General features: G+C 36.7%; 1 protein-coding gene across 1 annotated transcript in view; it reads right to left on the bottom strand.

The window, feature by feature from the left end:
- Positions 1-18,962, bottom strand: part of LOC129276545 (serine/threonine-protein kinase PINK1, mitochondrial-like) — a 35,940-nt gene extending 16,978 nt beyond the window's left edge. Inside the window, exons 1-7 of the mRNA XM_054912922.2 lie at positions 18,171-18,962; positions 17,482-17,775; positions 14,923-15,050; positions 12,322-12,501; positions 11,536-11,702; positions 7,243-7,376; positions 3,088-3,315 (exon numbers count right to left, since the gene is read on the bottom strand). Of these exons, the coding sequence (XP_054768897.2) occupies positions 3,088-3,315; positions 7,243-7,376; positions 11,536-11,702; positions 12,322-12,501; positions 14,923-15,050; positions 17,482-17,775; positions 18,171-18,590 (1,551 nt within the window). The 5' untranslated portion in view covers positions 18,591-18,962. The remainder of the gene's footprint in view (positions 1-3,087; positions 3,316-7,242; positions 7,377-11,535; positions 11,703-12,321; positions 12,502-14,922; positions 15,051-17,481; positions 17,776-18,170) is intronic.
- Between the last annotated feature and the right edge of the window lie 1,293 nt (positions 18,963-20,255).

Below are 20,255 nucleotides of genomic sequence, written 5' to 3'. Positions count from 1 at the left end.
ACTCGCCACACTCACAGCCCATTACGACAACGCACAACGAAGTCGTCGTCCGATTCTTCCACCGTGTTGTAGCCCGACATTCAACCATTACAGACGACATACGCGTCACGTGGGTCGTCTCCGAACGCCGCGTTCTGATTGGTCAGCCAGCAGCCACGCTCGGCCGGGTACGTGATATGATTTCGGTATTGGCGTGGGTAGAACTGGAGATTTGTTGGCTCTTTCGATCGTGAAAAAGAGGAGTTTGATGTACGTGTTTATGTAACGTGTACACTTACGGAGAGGTTGCTAAGCAAGAAGTAAGAAGACGTAAAAAGTAAGGTAAGATTGCATTTTATTTTATTGAAAATATGGCAACCGCACATGACTGCATCAGTTATTCAATGTGCATTTATAAAGAAGTCAACTTCATTGAATTTGCACAGAAATGTACAGTTGACGAGAGTGGTACGTATAAGTTAGATCTACCGCTCCGTAGACTGTGTGTCAGTGTGACACTCGCTGAAAAAAACATGGCGAGATCTTTGATTTGAATCATGTGTAGAATTTAAAGTGAACGTGAAATGAGATTTTGGCATTCTGTCACAACTGAAATGCACTTTCGCACCGGGCGATTTTCGCCAATTAATTTTGGCATAATATAATAATTTTCGCAAAAATTTTGTCCATATTTATTCCCAAATGTCTACTCAATCCATAACCTGAATTTCAGCCACATCGAGCATCGAAAACGAGTGTATTTCGGCTTCGATCTCGACGCCGTTTGAATTCTCAGTGGGACTTCGCCTTCGCCGTAGTTGTGATATGGACTGAAGTTAGCAATCATAATAATGTGAACCTGCCTCGCGAAGGATGGGGCAGTTTGCGCCGCGCCGCCTGTGTGTCCGCGCGGCAGTTTCACATCATTATGATCGCTAACTTCAGTCCATATCGCAACTACGGCGAAGGCGAAGTCCTATTACCTTTAATCAATCATATATTTTTCAAAAATAATTACGACTTCAAATAAAAACCTAACTTACACATTCCTTTCAAACCACAACCACAACCTTCTAAAATGTTCTCTTAAAAAATTCAAATGTTTATTTCTTTCCCTATCTTGAATAAACCTGTCAATCTACAACAAATTCTATTTACCGGTAACTTAATCACACCCCCCAAAACCCGTGGAATTTCCACGGGCTTTGCTAGTAATAGTAATAGTAGTTTTCTTAACATATTCTCCCTCTCTCTCTCTCTTGTTTGAGTGAAATGTATCATGGATGTGTGCTAGGTGTGGGTGATTCTATGTATGATGTGTGAATGTGTACAATAATTACATAGATCTATTTGACTTGTTTATGTTAAAATTTGATATTTGTAAAGGGACACCTGCCTACAAGATTTTAAGCTTTTTGGTTGCCTCTTACCATATGGTCATCTCTTATATGAATGTATAAATTGTATTTATTTGTTGCTATGTCTATACATTTATATATGTTATTTTGTATTGTATTTAAATATTTTTATATGGTAAATAAATGAAATTGAATTGAATTAATAATAATAATAATACGAATAATATCAATAATGATAATAACAATATTAACAATAATAATTATTATAATAATAATAATAAAAATAATATTTACATCTATATAGCACTTAATACCTTGTGCTTCTAAGTGCTTCTTTACAGTGTAATTATCATTACCCAGGTCATCGGATCTTTTCATGCCCACACACAATCTACGCACTTTCTCCACTCCCTTGGGAGCATTCCAACAAGAGTTCCAAGACTCAATTGCTAGACATATCACATAGGCTATTGCATCCTACCGGGTACCCATTTAACACCTGAGTGGCGAGTGGCAAAGTGTGGATTGATGCCTTGCCAAAGGATGCTAGGCCATGGTGGGATTCAAACACACGACCGTCTGATGGTTTATTTCCGATTCGTCTACTGCCAATTCGTCCAATTGGTCTAATTGGACTAAGTGTTAATTGTGCAAAATGAATGAAAATAAAATGGATATAAGACCAGAGCTGCCAAGTTGTATTTTGCATTTTCAGTATTCTTATCCCCCAAAATCAGTATTTTGACTAAAAATATCAGTATTTTTACCGTGTGAGATAAATATTTTGTATTTTTCCCCAAAAAAGTGTATTTCATAATAAAATGCTTGGCGCACTCGCCCATCACGGCGCTTAAGCTGCATTCAAGCTAAAATGTGCACTGCTCTTGCAGATGGAAAAAAAAAAACATTGAAACTTGTGTATATCTCACCCTGGTTTTTACAAAATGATTGAAAAAAAAAACAAGTTACCTGAAATTACATTGATCTAATAACCATATTTGTGTACGTTTTATGAAATAGAGACATATAGAGATGATTTTTCTCAATAAATTTCGATTTTTTTTAAATACAAAAAACATATTTTTTAAAGAAGAAACGTACTGCCGTATTTTGGTTGCAAAAACGTACTAAATACGGAAAAATCGTACTACATGTACTTGGCAGCTCTGTAAGACCCACTGGTTATGAGATGAAATGGTCATAGACGAAATGGTGATGAGACAAAGTGATGATGGGACCAAATGGTTGTTAGACCAAATTTTGAGGGTGTAACATAAAAGATACGATAAATCATACAATTAAGCTTAACTGTTAATCTATAGGAATCTATGAACAAAAAGTTACGATTGATTGTAAATAGCATGCATACCCTTTGGATCTTTTGAAGTTACACCCCCCACCTAATCTACATTGCACATCGATAAAAAGATTACATTTTGAATAATTCCTGGAAATAAAACAAGTGGAGCATCTCTGGCAGTCTCACCTGCATTACATGATTCAATATAGCAGCAGCGCTGACTTTGAAAACAACTACAGAATAATTCACAAAAACACCATTCATATGATAATAAATATAATATTTTATGACATTGGTGCCCGATGTCACAACAATGGTTTATTTGCAACTTGGATCAACGTTTGACATCACAATCCATTAGATGTGCGGCCGGTGCAGGTTGACTATTAAATTATTTGGAATATAATGACACAAGAACATGGTAACACACTCCTTCTCTTTCTTACTCACTTGCTTTGGATCTTTTTCTAGGAGAAGTTCGGTTACTATCTTAAGTCCCACAGCTTGACTTTGCAGTTGGGGAAGATTGCCATATTCATGGCCATCGCTGTTCATTCGATCAGAGTAAAATGGGTTTTTCTGACCGCAAACTTCATAGATGATAGCTCCAACTGCCCAAACGTCTGCCTTAAGGTAGTCATGGTAACAGAGGCAACTGTCACGGTATCCTTTTTTAACCTAAATGCAATTTTGCCAAAAATATAGGAGTTTTTAAAAGATATATCATAATGACATTTAAGGATTGTTTTTATGATTATTTAATTCTGTCTTCCAAGAAATACACAATATAGGGCTCGACAGTAGCAGTTGCCCGGGGCAACCAAAAATAAGAGTCAGGGCCACCAAAATTCTGTAATCGCCCACACTTGGTGGCCTGGTTGGGCTACCAAAGTTTTAAGAAATTGTAATGTTATCTATTGTTTTAGGGCCACCAAATTTGCTTTAGGTCCACCAAGAATATGAAATTTATGATTTTGGTGAACCGATCGGGCCACAAAAAAAAAAGTTAGTGTGGAGCCTTATTTACATAATATTGACTGGCCTTGAGGGGAACATCAAATGTATTGCCCGCAATAGAATCATATTGGCCAGAGTCTGCAAACGAGGGCAATATGGTTCTTTTAAGGGCAATATATTTGATACTTCTCGAAAAAAGAGCTAGTCAGTATTTTTATCATTATCCAAATCAGACATCTAGAGTAAAATCAAATGTGATTCTATTTTTCATGTTGAGCAGGCTGTGTCTCTAAGCTTTACCATTGTGATGTCTCAGAGTGTTTGTCTCATCTTGTTTGACATTATGATGTATATTGTGCTGTGTGGATCAATATGGAATTCCCTGCCTGAGTCAGTTGTAAGTGCAACTAGTCTAAATCAGTTCAAATCCAGACTTGAAAAATTTTGGCACAACCATCCTCTGAAGTACAGACCTTACCAAAGATAAGGAAATCAATGAGGGGCACATATGCATATTGCTTCACGTCTCAACATCCAAGTAAATCCAAGTAAGTAATATGATGCGTATCTCTTTCTATGTGTCTCTGAGATGCCCGAATATCAGACCAGGGAAAACACAAAGGTATATTTTGCGTCGTCTCTGCATGCCAAGTCAGTACGCACATAGAGACCGAAGACATAATAAATATACCTATCCATTCTCAATATTTATGAAATCTAGGGCAATACTGTTTTGTAAATTACCAGCTAAGATGTCTGATACAGGTGACAATATTGTAATTGTGAATTCAAAGTAAAGAAATACTGGTGCTAAAACTAGTTATTACTTTTATTGCTGTCATCATTATTATTGTTTTTATTAATAGTAGTCATATTCATATTCATCATTATCATTATCCTTGTTTTTTAATCATTATCACTGTTACTTTCATTATTGTTATGAATATGATGCTTATTTATGTTATCTGAAGTTCCTAATGTAGTAATTATTATCATACAACTCACGCAAAGATTCTTGTTATTTGATTGGTTGAAAGCCATGTAACATTTGATCCATTTTGTGCTGCATGCATATTTTGTTTTCAATTGCACGGCGACTGTGCATTTTTAATTTTTCCATTGCACGGTGAGCTCTCTGCCTGAGTGTGTACCACTGAGCATGTGTGTGTACATGTATGTACATTGTGTATGTGTGTGTGTGTGTGTTTGCGCAACTGTCACAAAAGAATGAGAACAGAGCGTTGTTGGCTCAGTCGGTAACGCGTCTGCCCGTCGAACCAAAGATCGTGGGTTCGAGTCCTCCCCGGCTGGATGACTGAAGCCAGTGCATTGTGTGTAAACGTCTCTCCCATGTTTCATAGATGCGGGCTATGTTACAATGGAAAACACTCCATCCCTCAGATAGTAGAGGAGAGTCACCACTTTTGCACATTAAGAACCTACTGCACTATTTGTATAAGAGTAGGGGGAAACCCCGGTGTAGTAGTCCACCTGCACTCCCCCCAATCAGTTGTATCGGGAGGAGAGACTTGCCAGTCATACTGATTCAGTTCGCTTTTCGCCTCCCAGGCACAGGTGACGCCAAACATATAATAATAATAACAACTGCTTTCATACGTGGGGAAAAATAATCATATTATCAATATCAGAGAAAAGGAGTTGCCGGACAAAGGCAAATACCGGGGTTAAATATATTCTAATTCCTTCTTTTCTTTTCTTTCTTTCTATTTTGTCAAATAACACGATCTAGAAGGGTTGTATAAAACAAATGATGCATGTCTTAATTCGTCAATTATGCAAACAGTAATAATGAACACATGTGCATGAACCATTTGTATACCGATACTGTTGGAGACATTGCCAATATTTCATTCATAATAATAATAATAATAATAATATAGAGTATTTCTAAAGCGCCAAATCCACATTGATTATGTGCTCAAGGCGCTGAAAATATACTTGGTATTATTACCCCAGCTGTAGCTGAGCGGCCATATAGGCGCTGAAGCATTCAAGGAATAAATCCTACCGGGTACCCATTCACCTCACCTGGGTCGAGTGCAGCACAATGTGGATAAATTTCTTGCCGAAGTAAATTACGCCATGGCTGGGATTTGAACCCACGACCCTCTGTTTCAAAGTCTGAAGACTAATCCACTGGGCCACAACGCTCCACGCAATAGCAATAATAACACACATGGACCCCAATCCAGAAACCTCTACGATTACTTGAACCTAATGGCCAGTAACCCCAAAAGAGGTTTCAATCTTACCATGCTACAAAACCATGGACTACGCAGATTTCTCAAATTATCATGCTTCCTTTTAGCGCCATTTGCCGATGAAATGGGCTAATAATGTACAAAAATCGGCATAGTCAATGGTTTTGTACCATGGTACAATTGAAACCTCTTTTGAGAATCGTTAAAGGGATGGTCCAGGCTGGAGATATTTCTATCTCAATATATAGAGTAAAATTCACAAAGCAAAATGCTGAAAATTTGATCAAAATCGGATAACAAATAACAAAGTTATTGAATTTTAAAGATTTGCATTATTCCAGTGAAACAGTTCTAGGCATGTTGTCATGAATATCCATTATGTGGGCTAATGATGTCATATCCCCACTTGTTCTTTTGTATTTTATTCTATGAAATTAGGTTTATTCAAAATTTCTCTACCAAGAATTAAAACAATTGGATTGACAACTGATTAAGTGCATTAGTTATTTATTGCCACAACTTATTTCATCATAATGGAGACACATCATTTACAGAAAAATTTATGATTTCATGTAGTAACATAAGAAAAAAGAAAGAGGGGATGTGACATCATCAGCCCACCTAATGAATATTCATGACGATGTGCATATAACTGTTTTCACAAAATATTTATAAAATTTAAAATTCACTTACTTCCTCATTTGTTATCCGATTTTGATGAAATTTTCAGCATTTTTCTCTGTGAATTATACTCTATTTATTTAGATATAAATATTTTCATCCTAGAGCATCCCTTTAATGATATTATTATTTTATTTCTTTGGCATCACCTGTGCCTGGGAGGCGAAAAGCGAACTTGCGGTAATCGCGATTGATTGGGGGAATACAGGTGGACCACTACACGGGTGTTTACCCCCTACTCTTATACGAATAGTGCAGTGGGTTCTTAACATGCATAGGCGATGACTCTCCTCTACAAGTGGCAACCATTTAACGTCCTATCTGAGGGACGGAGTGGAGTCCACTGTAACATAGCCTACATCTATGGAACAGGGGAGGGACACGGTTACACTTAACACAGGCTTCAGACATCCGCCGGGGCGGGGGGACTTGAACCTACGACATTTGGTTTGACATGCAGACACTTTACTCAAAGACAATTATCTGCCGTACTTTGGCAAATGGAAGCAAGTTCCAAAAGTAACATTTGCGGTAATGAGCAATGTGTGTTCGTCATTTACATAGGCTTCAATGCAATTTAACAGCATATTTTCTTCAATATCTTTCCATAGAACGATCATTTCTTCCCCAAATTTTGCCTGAACATGCAACGTACAATGGGTGATTCAGAAACAACAATAACTCATATTTGACTGATGTGTCACTTGCTTCCTTTTGCCAAAGTTGGGCAGATATCTATACTCACCTCTGGTGCCATAAGTGCTGAATTGCCTTGCCTATTCCTGTCATCGACACTCACGGAATCCATCAGATTTCGCCCACGCAGAGAAAGCGCGCATCCAAAGTCAGCTACCACAACATGAGGAGATGCTCCAGACACTAAAAGTTAAAATAATAATAAACAGCTCATGTATAACGCACATCACATTATGGTACGAAATCTCTATGCGCTCCAAGAGGACTTGGACATTGTTACCCTAGCTATAGCCTGTTGGCCATTTCCAGGGCACAAGCATTGCAAGGAAGTAATTCCTGCCAGGTACCCATTTACCTCACCTGGGTTGTGTGAAGCCAGTTGAGTGGGTGCTGAAGGGAACTGTGCCATGGCTGGGATTTGAACTCACGACCCTCTGTTTTAACGTTCAGTTCATACTAATCCATGACGAAAACCTCGCCGGGGGGGGGGGGGGGGGCAGTCAAATGTATTGCTGTACACACGCGTGACCAATTTATTTCCAAACACCCTCTAAACAAGTTTTTCTCTGTGTGCAACATAACCCCCTAAACAAGTTTTTCGTGGGCTTTATTTACACATTTTGGCCCCTAAACAAGTTGTCGCCAGAATATGACCCCGGGGAAAAAACATACCCTAAACACGTTTGACTAGTCTTGAAAAAAAAAACATACCCTAAATACGTTTGACCCTGTGATTGACCATTCACCAGTCTTTCAAAACTACCCCTTTTCGGAAAATCAGTGTTTTTTATACCCTTAAGGAGTGCACGCGCGGCCCGCGTCCAAAAATGAAAAAAAAAAAACACCCTTTTAAACACGTTTTTTTGGTCACGCATGTGTACAGCAATATAATTGACTGCCCCCCCCCCCCCCCGGGAACCTCGCGTCGAAACCTGAATTGTGTCTTTGCTTTCCACCACTACTGGACAAATGAGGTTGAGTAAGCCGACAGTAAACAAGGCGTTCCTCCTGGAGTAGCGACTTTGACAGGATGAGGGAGGGAGAGAGGAAGGGACTCCATGTGCCCAAGCACAGCGTGACTCGGCAGGTCAGTTTTCAGTTAATATTGTTTATATTGCCAATTCTGGGTCATTTTACTTTGTTAAAACGTTCATTTGTCTTCATCTACATCATGAGTGACTTTGGGACATGAAATTATCTTAAAACAAGTAAAATATGTATTTCCTACCGGGCAGAGCCCCAGTAAGAGTTTGGTTTACACTATTACACCAGATAAGGATAAGTACAGTCGAAATCTTATACCACAATCTTTCATCGGAAGCTGCCAGGCGCTGACCACTTTTCTAACGAGGAAGACGAAATCAGGGCCGCTATACCCCTCTTGAAATATAAACAGTGGTGCTAAAGAGTTAGTGAACCCCATCAGAAAATGAATATATTTAAAAGTATTCAAGTTATGACATCTTTGAGATATTCGATTGTGAAGTCAGGTGATAAAATAAAGTTTGTATCTCTGGGCTTGCCGGACATTGCAGTATTGTTGTCTCCATTCAACACTCAGCATGAAGGAGTGCATTTTCTGGTGGGGTTCACTAACTTTTGAGCACAACTGTTTTACTGTTTTATAACAGAGGGGTATAGTGGTGTTCCTGTTTTATAACAGAGGGGTATAGTGGTGTGACCATATGTCACGCATTAACTTATTTTGCACACTGTCGCATATCTCAAAAAGTCATGAATATCTTGAAAATCTGATAAGACCAACAGAAAAAGCGACCTAAAATTACCCAATATGGTAATTTTTTCTAAGATAAGATCTCTATTTGTGAAAATATTTGCAAAAATATCTATTCCGAGAAAATCCGAACTTCTAAACAAGCATCAAGAAATCACCATTTTGAGAGCAGAGATCATCACACAAGCAAGTAAAATGTGATTCCAACCGATTTTATGGCATTTTAAGCTCCATTTGTTACAATCATCTTACCTTTATCTGTTTGATTTCTTTTCTAAAGCTTTGCAAAACGATTGTGCGCAAATTAAGGTCACACTTTTTTATGACACTTTTTCAGCCGAGCGTGCACTACTTGATCGCCATAGAATTTTGAGATCACGATACCAGCGTAATTCTTGACCTACTTAAGAATTCCATCGAGTGATTTTGACTCTAGGATCTTGCCTTCCATTTGGTATTCATGATTTTAAGTAATTGTGTGTGAAATGTGAGAAATTTTTTATTGAATATCAACTTCATGATGAATTTTATAATATGCGCAAATTATGGTCACCCCATCATATAGTTTTAACGATAGATGAATGTAGTGCCACTGGACCACAAGAGAAAGGCTAATCAGAGAGAAAAGATATTTTCGGCTTGAGATTGAAATTCAGTTTTTATGAAAATAATTGTCATAAGACCTATATCTGTAAAGCACTTTAAGACATTGCTTTGTTATGTTAAGCACTATACTCATTCAAGCGTGATAATATTAGAATCGTTATGATCATTTTCATATCATTGCTTTTGATATCATATTTATCATCAAAAATAAATTATCATTAGCATTATCATTATTATCATAACATTACTTCTAATATCATCATCATCATCATTATCCTCCTCCTCCTCCTCATCATTGTTATCATCATCAATGGGTCAGATGCTCAAACACAAGCAATTTCCAGCCAAGCAACGGATCAAGACTTAGCAATTGCTTTATTTCGTATGCATAACCTTTTGCTTAAACCCTTTTCTTGACTTCAGATAGCAAATTTTAGCGGTTTGAAGAATAGCGACATAACGCTGGTGCCAACAAAACTCACAGAACAAAGGTGGGACTCGTATGCAAAGAGTGTCCCGACATTGGAAGAGTTACCACTTCTCTCATGTAACATTTTTCCTAAGACATTAAGCCCAGCGCACATTAATCGATCCAATGCGACGCAATTTTTCAAATAATTCGCATTCTGCATTAAATGTGAAAATTCCAAGAAGTAAACCAATTTAATTTGAAATTCGGCATTATATTGGGAATAATAAAATCATAATTTTGCTTTGCTGCAAGCCTTGTGGTCAGAGTAAAGTCCAAATTGGTTTCAAGTCGCAGCCGATGTTTCATTATATTTGATTTGATTTATTGTTTCACATTCCACAAAAACATACATCTTGAACATAATTATGAGGAGATGACAAAAAAATACATAGTTGTAGTGTTTTACAAAGAAATACAATATCGTGAAATATGAGGAACCTATTAAAAAGCAAAGCTTGTAGACATATAGGTTCCCAGAAGAAAATAATCAAGGATTAAAAACTCCTAACGCAATGAAGCGAGATAAATCAAATGTAGAAAAATAATACATTATAAAGAGTTCTACATGATAGTCACTCGAGCAAGGCGCTTACCCACTAGCGTACAATTGTAAAAGAAATATTTTCAGCCTACATTTAAAAGAATATAAAGAGGGCGCCTCAATTATATGGGTGTCTAAATTATTCCAAAAGGAAGGCCCTGTAAAAGTAAATGATTTAAGGGCAAGAACAGTGCGCACTGGGGAAATGTGGAAATTGTGTACTTGTCGAGTTGGGTAGGAATGGATTTCTTGATTTTGAACAAACATTATATGCCCCTACACTGATGTTTCATATATACACCTGCACTTTAAATTTCACTTTGTTGTTATAATGTTAATGAATTTTGGAACATATGTATTTTCTTCTTTGTAATTGGTGTAACGATGTTCACTGCATGTTATATGTTTATTTTATCTGTCATATTTTATGCTTTTGATTGTGAACTCCCATCGTTAGCCTTTGAACTTTTTGATGAGTATATTATAATGAACCCGAATTGAATTTGAATTTGAATAATCGCGATTTGAAATTGAATTTGCTTTTATTCCCACAGGGAGGCTCAAACTAGACTGAATTTTTCTTTTAGTAGTCCTACCACTATACTGATCACTGAGATTTTACCGGCTGGAATGTTCATCTCAAATGTTATTACAATTTCTTTGAAATTCAAATATCAACGAATTGCATTAGGGCCGTCTGCTCCAGCCAGAGTTTTCAAAATAGCGCGCTATTTCATGAATTATCCCGCTAATTCGCAGGTGCAGACGCACTCGGGATTATTTATTCACGGCATCACACCATAATGCATCGATGCCTCACTTAAGCACGAATCGCTCTTCTTGCGATGGTGGAGACGGGGTTTCTTGAATCTCGAAATTAATCGCGAAGAGGGCCGATCGGGCTAAAATCTCAAGATTGAGCAAACACAGGCTGGTGCAGCACGGCCTGCAGTGCGCAGGGCTTTCAATAGAATCGAAACCTACTGACCTGCCTCGTAATCAACGAGAATGTTGTTGCTCTTGAGGTCACGATGGACAACGCCCTGGTTACCAAGGTAACAGACCGCTTCAAGTAACTGTGCCACGATGACCATGAGAGTTCGGTCGGAAAGACCACATTGCACGTCTAAGTAATCTCTCAACGAAGTCCTGTACCTGCATGTTACGACAACAACATAGTTCATTCATGGAAGAAAATTGATTTGCTAAAAGCCTGTATTCATCTTCGGTAGTTCCCCCCAAATGAAATATTACTATTCTAATTCATTACTAGACCATATGCTAATGTATGCCCCATCACAGTTTAGATGTGGAGGAGATGAAATGAAAATGTATTTTACAGGATATATATTGCGATTTTAGTTTAAAATTTATATCTGCATGATATTTATTTAATATTGAATATATCTTCTTTGTCTACTTTACTTTTTTTTGCCCCCCCCCCCCAACGATCTGTTTGTTGTGTATTATTTTCATTATGTAACACATACTGTATTCGCTAAACTTTTTTTTTACAAAGGGGTCGGTGTTTATAAGGCTTCAAGCTCTTTTGTTGTCCCCAAAACCATCACCTTTGTTAATGATTACTCTCCTTTTCATGTGCCCATGTTTTTATGGTGAATTAAGTAAATACACTTGAAACTTATATATACCAAACTAAATATATACCAAAACATGGAATGAGCTGAAAAATTCCAGGATATAATCATCGTTTGTGGGTTTCCGAATGTCCAATAACTAAATTTAGATAAGACTAGCGATGGCGATGACTTACCTTTTCATGACGATGAACATGGTGATGTCTGCCCCTGCCCCTATCGGATTGAGCCTCGCTGGTAGAGCCATGTCAAACATAGAGACGGCAGAGCTAAGACAAGGAACACTCACGTCATCCACAAATGCCTCGTGCATCAGAACTATATTTGGGTGACTGGAATGAAGGCTATCCTTGGGTCTGCTCAAAGAAAAAAATGAAGGAAAAAAAGATGCCAAGAGAGCAGCTTGAAATTCCACTATAATTTGGGTCAAGGTTATTCATAAAGCTATATATATATATATATATATATATATATATATAGAAAATTCCAGGATATAATCATATATATATATATAATCATATATATATATATAATCATATATATATATATACATATATGTATATATATATATATATATATATATATATATATATATAAATGTTATAAATGTTATATATTTTTCTTTATGGTTGTTTTATTCACCTTGCATTTTGTTATATATACTACCACAACCGATGCAGGACCTTCATTTTATATATAAATGTGAGAAATTATAATTGGTATAGTGTCGAAAATCTGTTCATCTGATGGTCAATCGGATCAGGATCGCCCGTGCAACTAACTCTGTGGTCTAGTGGTTAAGGCACATGCATTCCAAGCTGGGGGCCCGGGTTCGAATCCCGGCAGAGACATTTTTTCGGCATCCCCAATTTTTCCAAAGGGCAGATAGCTCTGGGGAACCTTGATTTAAGCTACGCCTACCATTGTTCTCTTCATCCATTTCTATCACAATATATATATATATATAGGGTTTTAAGAAATAATGAAAGCCATTTTTATTTTATCCAAGCATGGCTAATGCAAAGTACCCTTAGAAGCAAATATTTAAATGAAAACAACATATCACAAATGACACCACCTCATAATCATAATTGCTGTTTTCATTACCATTATCATTATCATTGTCATCATCAATATCATTAAGTCATTTTTATCATTATCATTGGTTCTATATCTGCTCTAGCGACAATTGTTCAAATGGAAGATCTGCATGTTACGCCAAACCAAGACCCTAACCTCTAAAACCAAATAAACCCTAATCCTTCATATTATTCTGAACATAAAACTCTAAATTTTCCTAACTCTAACCCTACATGTATGCCCTCTGAGATATTAATTATTAATCACAAGAGCATGTCGTGACATTAATCATTATCATTTACACCATCATCACCATCATTGTCATCACCACGACCATCATCATCACAAAAATCATCATCATCACAATCATTTTCATCATCATATCATCATAATCATCATCACCATCATCATCACCATTATCATCATCACCACCATCATCACCATCATCATCACCATCACCATCATCATCATCATCACCATCATCACCATCATCATCATCATCACCATCACCATCATCACCATCATCATCATCATCACCATCACCATCATCATCACCATCACCATCATCACCATCATCATCATCATCACCATCATCATCATCATCACCATCACCATCATCACCATCATCATACTCATCACCATCATCACCATCATCATCACCATCACCATCATCACCATCATCATCATCATCACCATCACCACAATCACCATCACCATCATCATCACCATCATCATCATCATCACCATCACCATCATCACCATCATCATCATCATCACCATCACCATCATCATCACCATCACCACCATCATCATCATCATCATCATCATCATCAGTATAAAAAAATCCTCATCCCAACCACCACGACTACCACCCAACATGATCACCATCAATATCAAAATTTCAGTCATCATCACTCATATCATCAATATCTGACAAAAGACCAATGGCATTCATAAAATTAAACAGATATTACTTCATTCAATGGTGACACAACATTTGCTCCAGTGACAATTGCTCCAGGCTTTACTTCATCTATGGATAGGTTCAGGGTTGCAATAGGGTTTTATGTTAGGTTTACGGTTAGGCTTAAGTTAGGGTATACTGTTAAATTGGTTTATTTCCAATTCGTCTAATGCCAACCAGTCCAATTGCCAACTTGTCTACTACCATTTGGTCTATCATCAGTTCGTCTTCTCCCCACATGGTCTACTGTCATTTAGTCTAATGCCCATTCCGTCTAATGTCTAATAACCAGTTGGTCTAATAGCCATTTAGTCCATATACCATTTGGTATATATAATTAAACTAAATTTTTAATTGAGCAAAATTAATGAAAAGGAAATGGGTATTAGACCAACTGGTTATTAGATGAAATGGTAATAGACGAAATGGTGATTAGACGAAGTGATGATTGGACCAACTGGTTATTGGACCAAATGGTTGTTAGACGGAATGTTGATGGACGGAATGGCATTTGACTAAATGAAGCTAGACCATGTTGTGGGTTGACGAATTGGCAATTTACCCTTAAATTGAGGGTTGAAGTTAGCATTTTGGTTAGTTAGTGGAATTTAGAGCAGAGCTATTGTCAACCGGAGCATATGTCATGGAACAAACTCAATACCCACTGATATAATAGTCTTCTAAAGATAAACAGACATTATGTGACTAATAAGCAAAGTTTGACAGTCCATACCTGGTATCACCTTTGAATTTGTTAGACCGAGAGAATGACCCTTTCGCCATCACCAGAGGGAGCCGTTCCGCTTCAAAATCTGCCAAGACATCAGCAGGGGTGGATCCCAGGTTGTAATTAAACATCATCTATAAAGAAAAATGATAGAAAGGGCAGCTGTTAATATCATTGGATCAAAGATACGTGTTCCACATTAAAGGGAATCCTACCCAAATAAAAAGTTGTGTTTTAGAAGAACAAGTAAAATCAGACAAGTTGGTACGTGAAACTTTGAACAATTTTGGACAAACAATAAAAAAGTTATGAATTTTTCAAAGTTGTAAAAAATCACTATTGTGTCACACCTATTGTTCAGGGGGGATGATGTATTGTTCCATCCTCCCACTTGAATAGCATGACGTCATGGATTTACGCCCATGATGTAAGGCAAGGACTACTCTTCCACTTACTCCAATATATCAAATGGCTAAAATGTCATTTTTTTTTCAAAAGTTCTACTTCAAATTGTATTTTTCTTCCATGAGGGCATAAAACAATATGCTACCTGGGTTTTATTCTGATTACTGCCCCAGGGGAATAGGTATTTATGAGAAACCACAAAATCCTGATAACTAAGTATATAGCCTAGATGGGAAAGATATCCTTGCCCCTTGTCATAATTTACAAATTCAGTCTGTCAATTTGAAATTTACATAGTCTTAGGCATCTTAATTTTAAAGCAGCCATAACTTTCTTATTTCTTATCCGATTTCTTTCTTTCTTGTTTTTTCTTATTTTTCTCTTTTCCAACAAAACATTTTATGACCAAGGTTGGATTCCCCTCTAAGAAGTCCAATTCAACACAGCAAAATAACAGGAAGTGGATTTCTAAAAGAAGCAATTTTTGGCAGATAAGTCCATCAGGTTGGGTAAAAGAAAATAAAAAATGTCCATGTGACATAATAATAATAATACTAATACCACTACTACTAATAATAGCCATTTATATAGCGCCATCTATCTCAAAATATTATATTGTTTATTATTATCATTATTACCCTGGCTTTAGCTCAAGCTGCCTTCCAGCGCTCAGTGCACTTTCGGAACTGAAGTGGCTACCCTGGGTAAATATACCGTTATTTTTGCTGAAGAAATCAATGGAAGATATTTGCCTAGTTCAAAAGAGACACGGTCATTTTGTTCTGGTATGTCACAAAAATCCACTCAACCTGATGGACTTATTACTGTAACCAATTACTATCAAAGTAGTGGCGATTCTATTTATCTGAGATTTAGTTGTCAAGTTTGTAACAGAATATATGCAAGTTCATTGGATTTAAAAAAAATAAAAACCAATCATTTTCATCTTGCCCTCAAAGGGAAGTTCACCCAACAAAAAAGCTGGTTTAAATAAAAGAGAAAAATTATACAAACATTATGTTGAAAATTTACATCACAGATATAGGCAAATGAGAAAGTTAATGATGTGACACACTACTTGTTTGGTATTTTGTTGTTTGAATTCAATATTTCTATTTTTGCATCATTTGAAAATAAAGAAACTCTATGTTTAAATGATTACAGGTTATAACAATAGCAATTCCATGTGTTGTGGGAGGAATCAAAGTAGGTTCATTTATATATAAAGAAGAAATTACATCTTTCAATACAGTTAAATTATAAATTTATACATAAAGATATGATGAATGTCATTTAAGTTTCCCTAATTTACATACCACCCACTGGCGCCCAGGATGTGCATATAACGATTTTGTGAAACTAATTACTAAAATGTCATCATTTTCGTATTCTATATTCCATCTATAACAATTTCATCATTATGCTTGTTTGATTTTTTCTCTATTTCATTCAAATCAACTTTTGTTGGGGTGTACTTTTTTAAACCTGCCTGTAGATATGGCAAAGGCTCCTTACTGTAAAGTAAGATATTCTTGTAATTTTCCACATTTCTATTCTTACAAGAACATTTTCATTGACTAGCTTCATGCAGTAAATGTATTAAAACTTAATAATTTTTAAGCCTAGCATTCACAATGCGATCCAAATTTCAAAGAAATTATAATAACATTTGATTAGAACATTCCAACCAATAAAATCTCATCAATCAGAGCTCAGAATATTTGTAGGAATAGCTAAAATCGAAATTCAGTCAAATTCAATTGACAAATCTTAATGACGTCATCATCGGCTGCAACTTGAAGCTGATTTAGACATTTCTCTGAACAAAGGGCTTGCCGCAAAGTATAATTATGATCTTATTATTCCTAACACTAGGCCGAACTTTAAATACAATACTTTTACTTCTTAGTACTTTCATATTTAATGCAAAACAAGGTTTAATATTAAAAAATTGCATCGTATCGGATTGCATAGTGTGCGCTGGGCTTTTAATAAACACATTAAGCACTCTTAAAAGTTTTTAAATGATATTCAACGCTTGTGATTGCACACTTAGCAAGCTACACAGATTCATGATAGTATTGCAACCAACCTGATGCCAAGATTGACTTTCACTCTTTGAGAGTGAAACTAACAACTCCTTTCTCTTAATCTACAAACCTTTAATGCTAGATTGCACTCTTTATCATCACAGACAGGCAACTCCTCATTTTGCTGCTGTCCAACCCCTCCATTTGTTAACTCATTGGACACGGGGTGGTTTCCATTAGAGGGGTCAGCAAACTCTTCATCTTCCTCGTGTGGAGGATGGGTAACTTGCTGCCTCGCACCGAAGACCACCCCTTCTGTTCCCTTGGCGATGATGGTTTTTGAAAGTGTATAACCGGCCAGCTTGGATGGGTAGTCTGGGATGTGATCATCTTCTGGTTTAATGCTGTTATTCTTGAAGATGGACTGCAAAATATCATAAAAACAATGACTTATCAATGTTACAAGACAAGATGCAAGACACATCCAGATAGATAGATGGATGGATGGACTGACAGACGGACAGACAGACAGATGATAGATAGATCAATGTTACAAGACAAGATGTAAGACACATCCAGATAGATAGATAGAAGATAGATAGATACATAGATAGACAGACACAGACAGATATATGATGTAGATACTACTAGGTGGATGGATAGATAGATAGATAGATAGATCAATCCCCTGGATCAGAAAATATTTTTTTAAACTCCTCCGAACAGCGGATTTTTCAGTCTAGGCCAAGGGATACACTACTTTGATTTCGTTAGGCACTTAACTGGAGTGAAAGCACACTATAGCACAGGGATCTGTACCTGCACAAGTTCTATTGCTGTATCGAGATCTATGCCATTCCTTGCAGTTGCAGCTCCGCCATGTCGAGAATTTTGGACTTGGTCTTGGTTGACAAATCCAATTCCTGCAAACCCAAGCAATAATGGCAACACTGGACGTCTTGATGATAATGGAACATTTCTAATTCCACTTGCAAGAGGAATCCGAGGCAACGAAGCCGGTGTCAATCTCCATACTTGCGCAGCCCTGTTTGCTAGATTCTGTGACTTCTTTGGACTTGCAACAACATTGGGTCTAGCACTGTAGTGTCGAGCGGGATCTGGAATCGCAACATCGGGCTTCTGTCGGCCTGCATGTCCGTGGGCGTGCTGCTGTGCTTGTTGCTGCACCCGTCGACGCACCACACGAATTATGGTTTGTAAGCCGTGTCGGAGCGACATTTTTCACAGATACTCCATACTTCTATCAGAGTTGGAATTTGGGATAGTTCAGAGAAGAATACTGGAACGCTATATTTTAACGACTCACATACTCGAGGTATTTTTACTTTAAAAGACAAAACTCCAGAAGAGCCGATGTTATTGCGTCGTTAAAGATTCGGTATACCATAGCCACAGAGTTGGATAAAGCTAACTGCATGGTCTAAATTACGAGTCTAATTTTTCATTTTCGATTACTGGGTTCATGGACATTCCCTCTCAAGACTTATGAAACATCAAAATAGTTTTGAATAAAATATCTTTGGGTTTAATTTTTGTTAAATTTTAATATATTAGTCATTACAATGTCTTTTATATTTTTCCTTCATATTCAAGAAAAATTTATTTCATCATCGAGACTTTGAAAAAAGAATAATATTCGGCACGGACAATGACGTAAGGATTATTTAGGGGAATTCCCGTAATGCTGTTCTTGTTTACTAAAAACAAAACGTTTGTACTTATTTACTTACTTACTTACTTGCTTACTTACTTACTTACGTACTTACTTACTTATTAGTCCAGTCAATCTAGCCAGAATAGGGGGGTAACCCACCACTAATTGCAACACGAGATATTCCACTGAAATGCTTTCGAGGAAGGTCCCCTAAACAACATACTAAAATTCCCAAGAAATCCAAGCAGTGGAAATGTATGAAATTTGTATATTATACAAATTAGCCATGAAAAATTAGAAAAAAAAGGGAAATAATCCAAAGATTACAAATTAAATGTCCAAAACAATTCAATTTGAATGGAAATTCATGATAAATAACTGAATTCAATGTTTTTAATCAAAAGTGCAAAAAATTCTACCTCATTTGCATATTATGCAAATAAGCATCCTTATATAGAAAAAATGTCAAGATATTATGATTTTTCTCATATAGACTGCTTGAAAACATTTAATTAATGTTGACATTGATATGCTACTATATCACTAAGCATGAGAATTCATCCCAATGCCTGAAAATTAATTTGCATATTATGCAAATTAGCCATTTAAAAATAGAAAATGAGGAAATTAATCCAAAGATTACAAATTGATTGTCCACAGCGAGTAATTTTGAACAAAAATTCATGATGAATAAATAAGTTCAATGTCTTTATTTAAAAAAGCTAGCAAATCTGCAAGTATCCTTATGTGGAAAATGTCAAGAAATTTTGAATTTTATCACATTGACTGCAGTGAAAACATTTAAGTTTTTCAAATTAATATTCTGCTATCACTAAGCATTCAAATCTATCCTAATATGATTTATATTCAAGGAAAAATACTGGAAATATGTTCTTCGCTTCCTAAGCCGCGTTGTTAGTCTGACAAGATGATGAGATTGGCAAGAACAAAGCACAATGTGTAGTTTGTAAGAGTTGACAACACTTTCTTATATGGATGGGAACGACTTAGACTTTCTTGAAATTTCACCGTATAAACATGATAAAGGGAGGCCAGGAAAAGCAAACTTATGGCAGGTAAGATCTGATGAATACTCCCATTAAGAAGTGTAGCAGAGATTCCGTCTGGAGTAGTCTGCATGGCTTCACCTGCTTGACTAAACAATATGTTATCTGGCCATATCTGGGTCAGGACTGGGTCCCAGGACTTGTAGATCAGCGTCATCATGA

This window comes from Lytechinus pictus, chromosome 14, assembly GCF_037042905.1.
Source record: "Lytechinus pictus isolate F3 Inbred chromosome 14, Lp3.0, whole genome shotgun sequence".
NCBI classification, from domain to species: domain Eukaryota; kingdom Metazoa; phylum Echinodermata; class Echinoidea; order Temnopleuroida; family Toxopneustidae; genus Lytechinus; species Lytechinus pictus.
The sequence above is the reverse complement of the archived record's forward strand: the minus strand, read 5'-3'. Positions and strand labels throughout refer to the sequence as shown.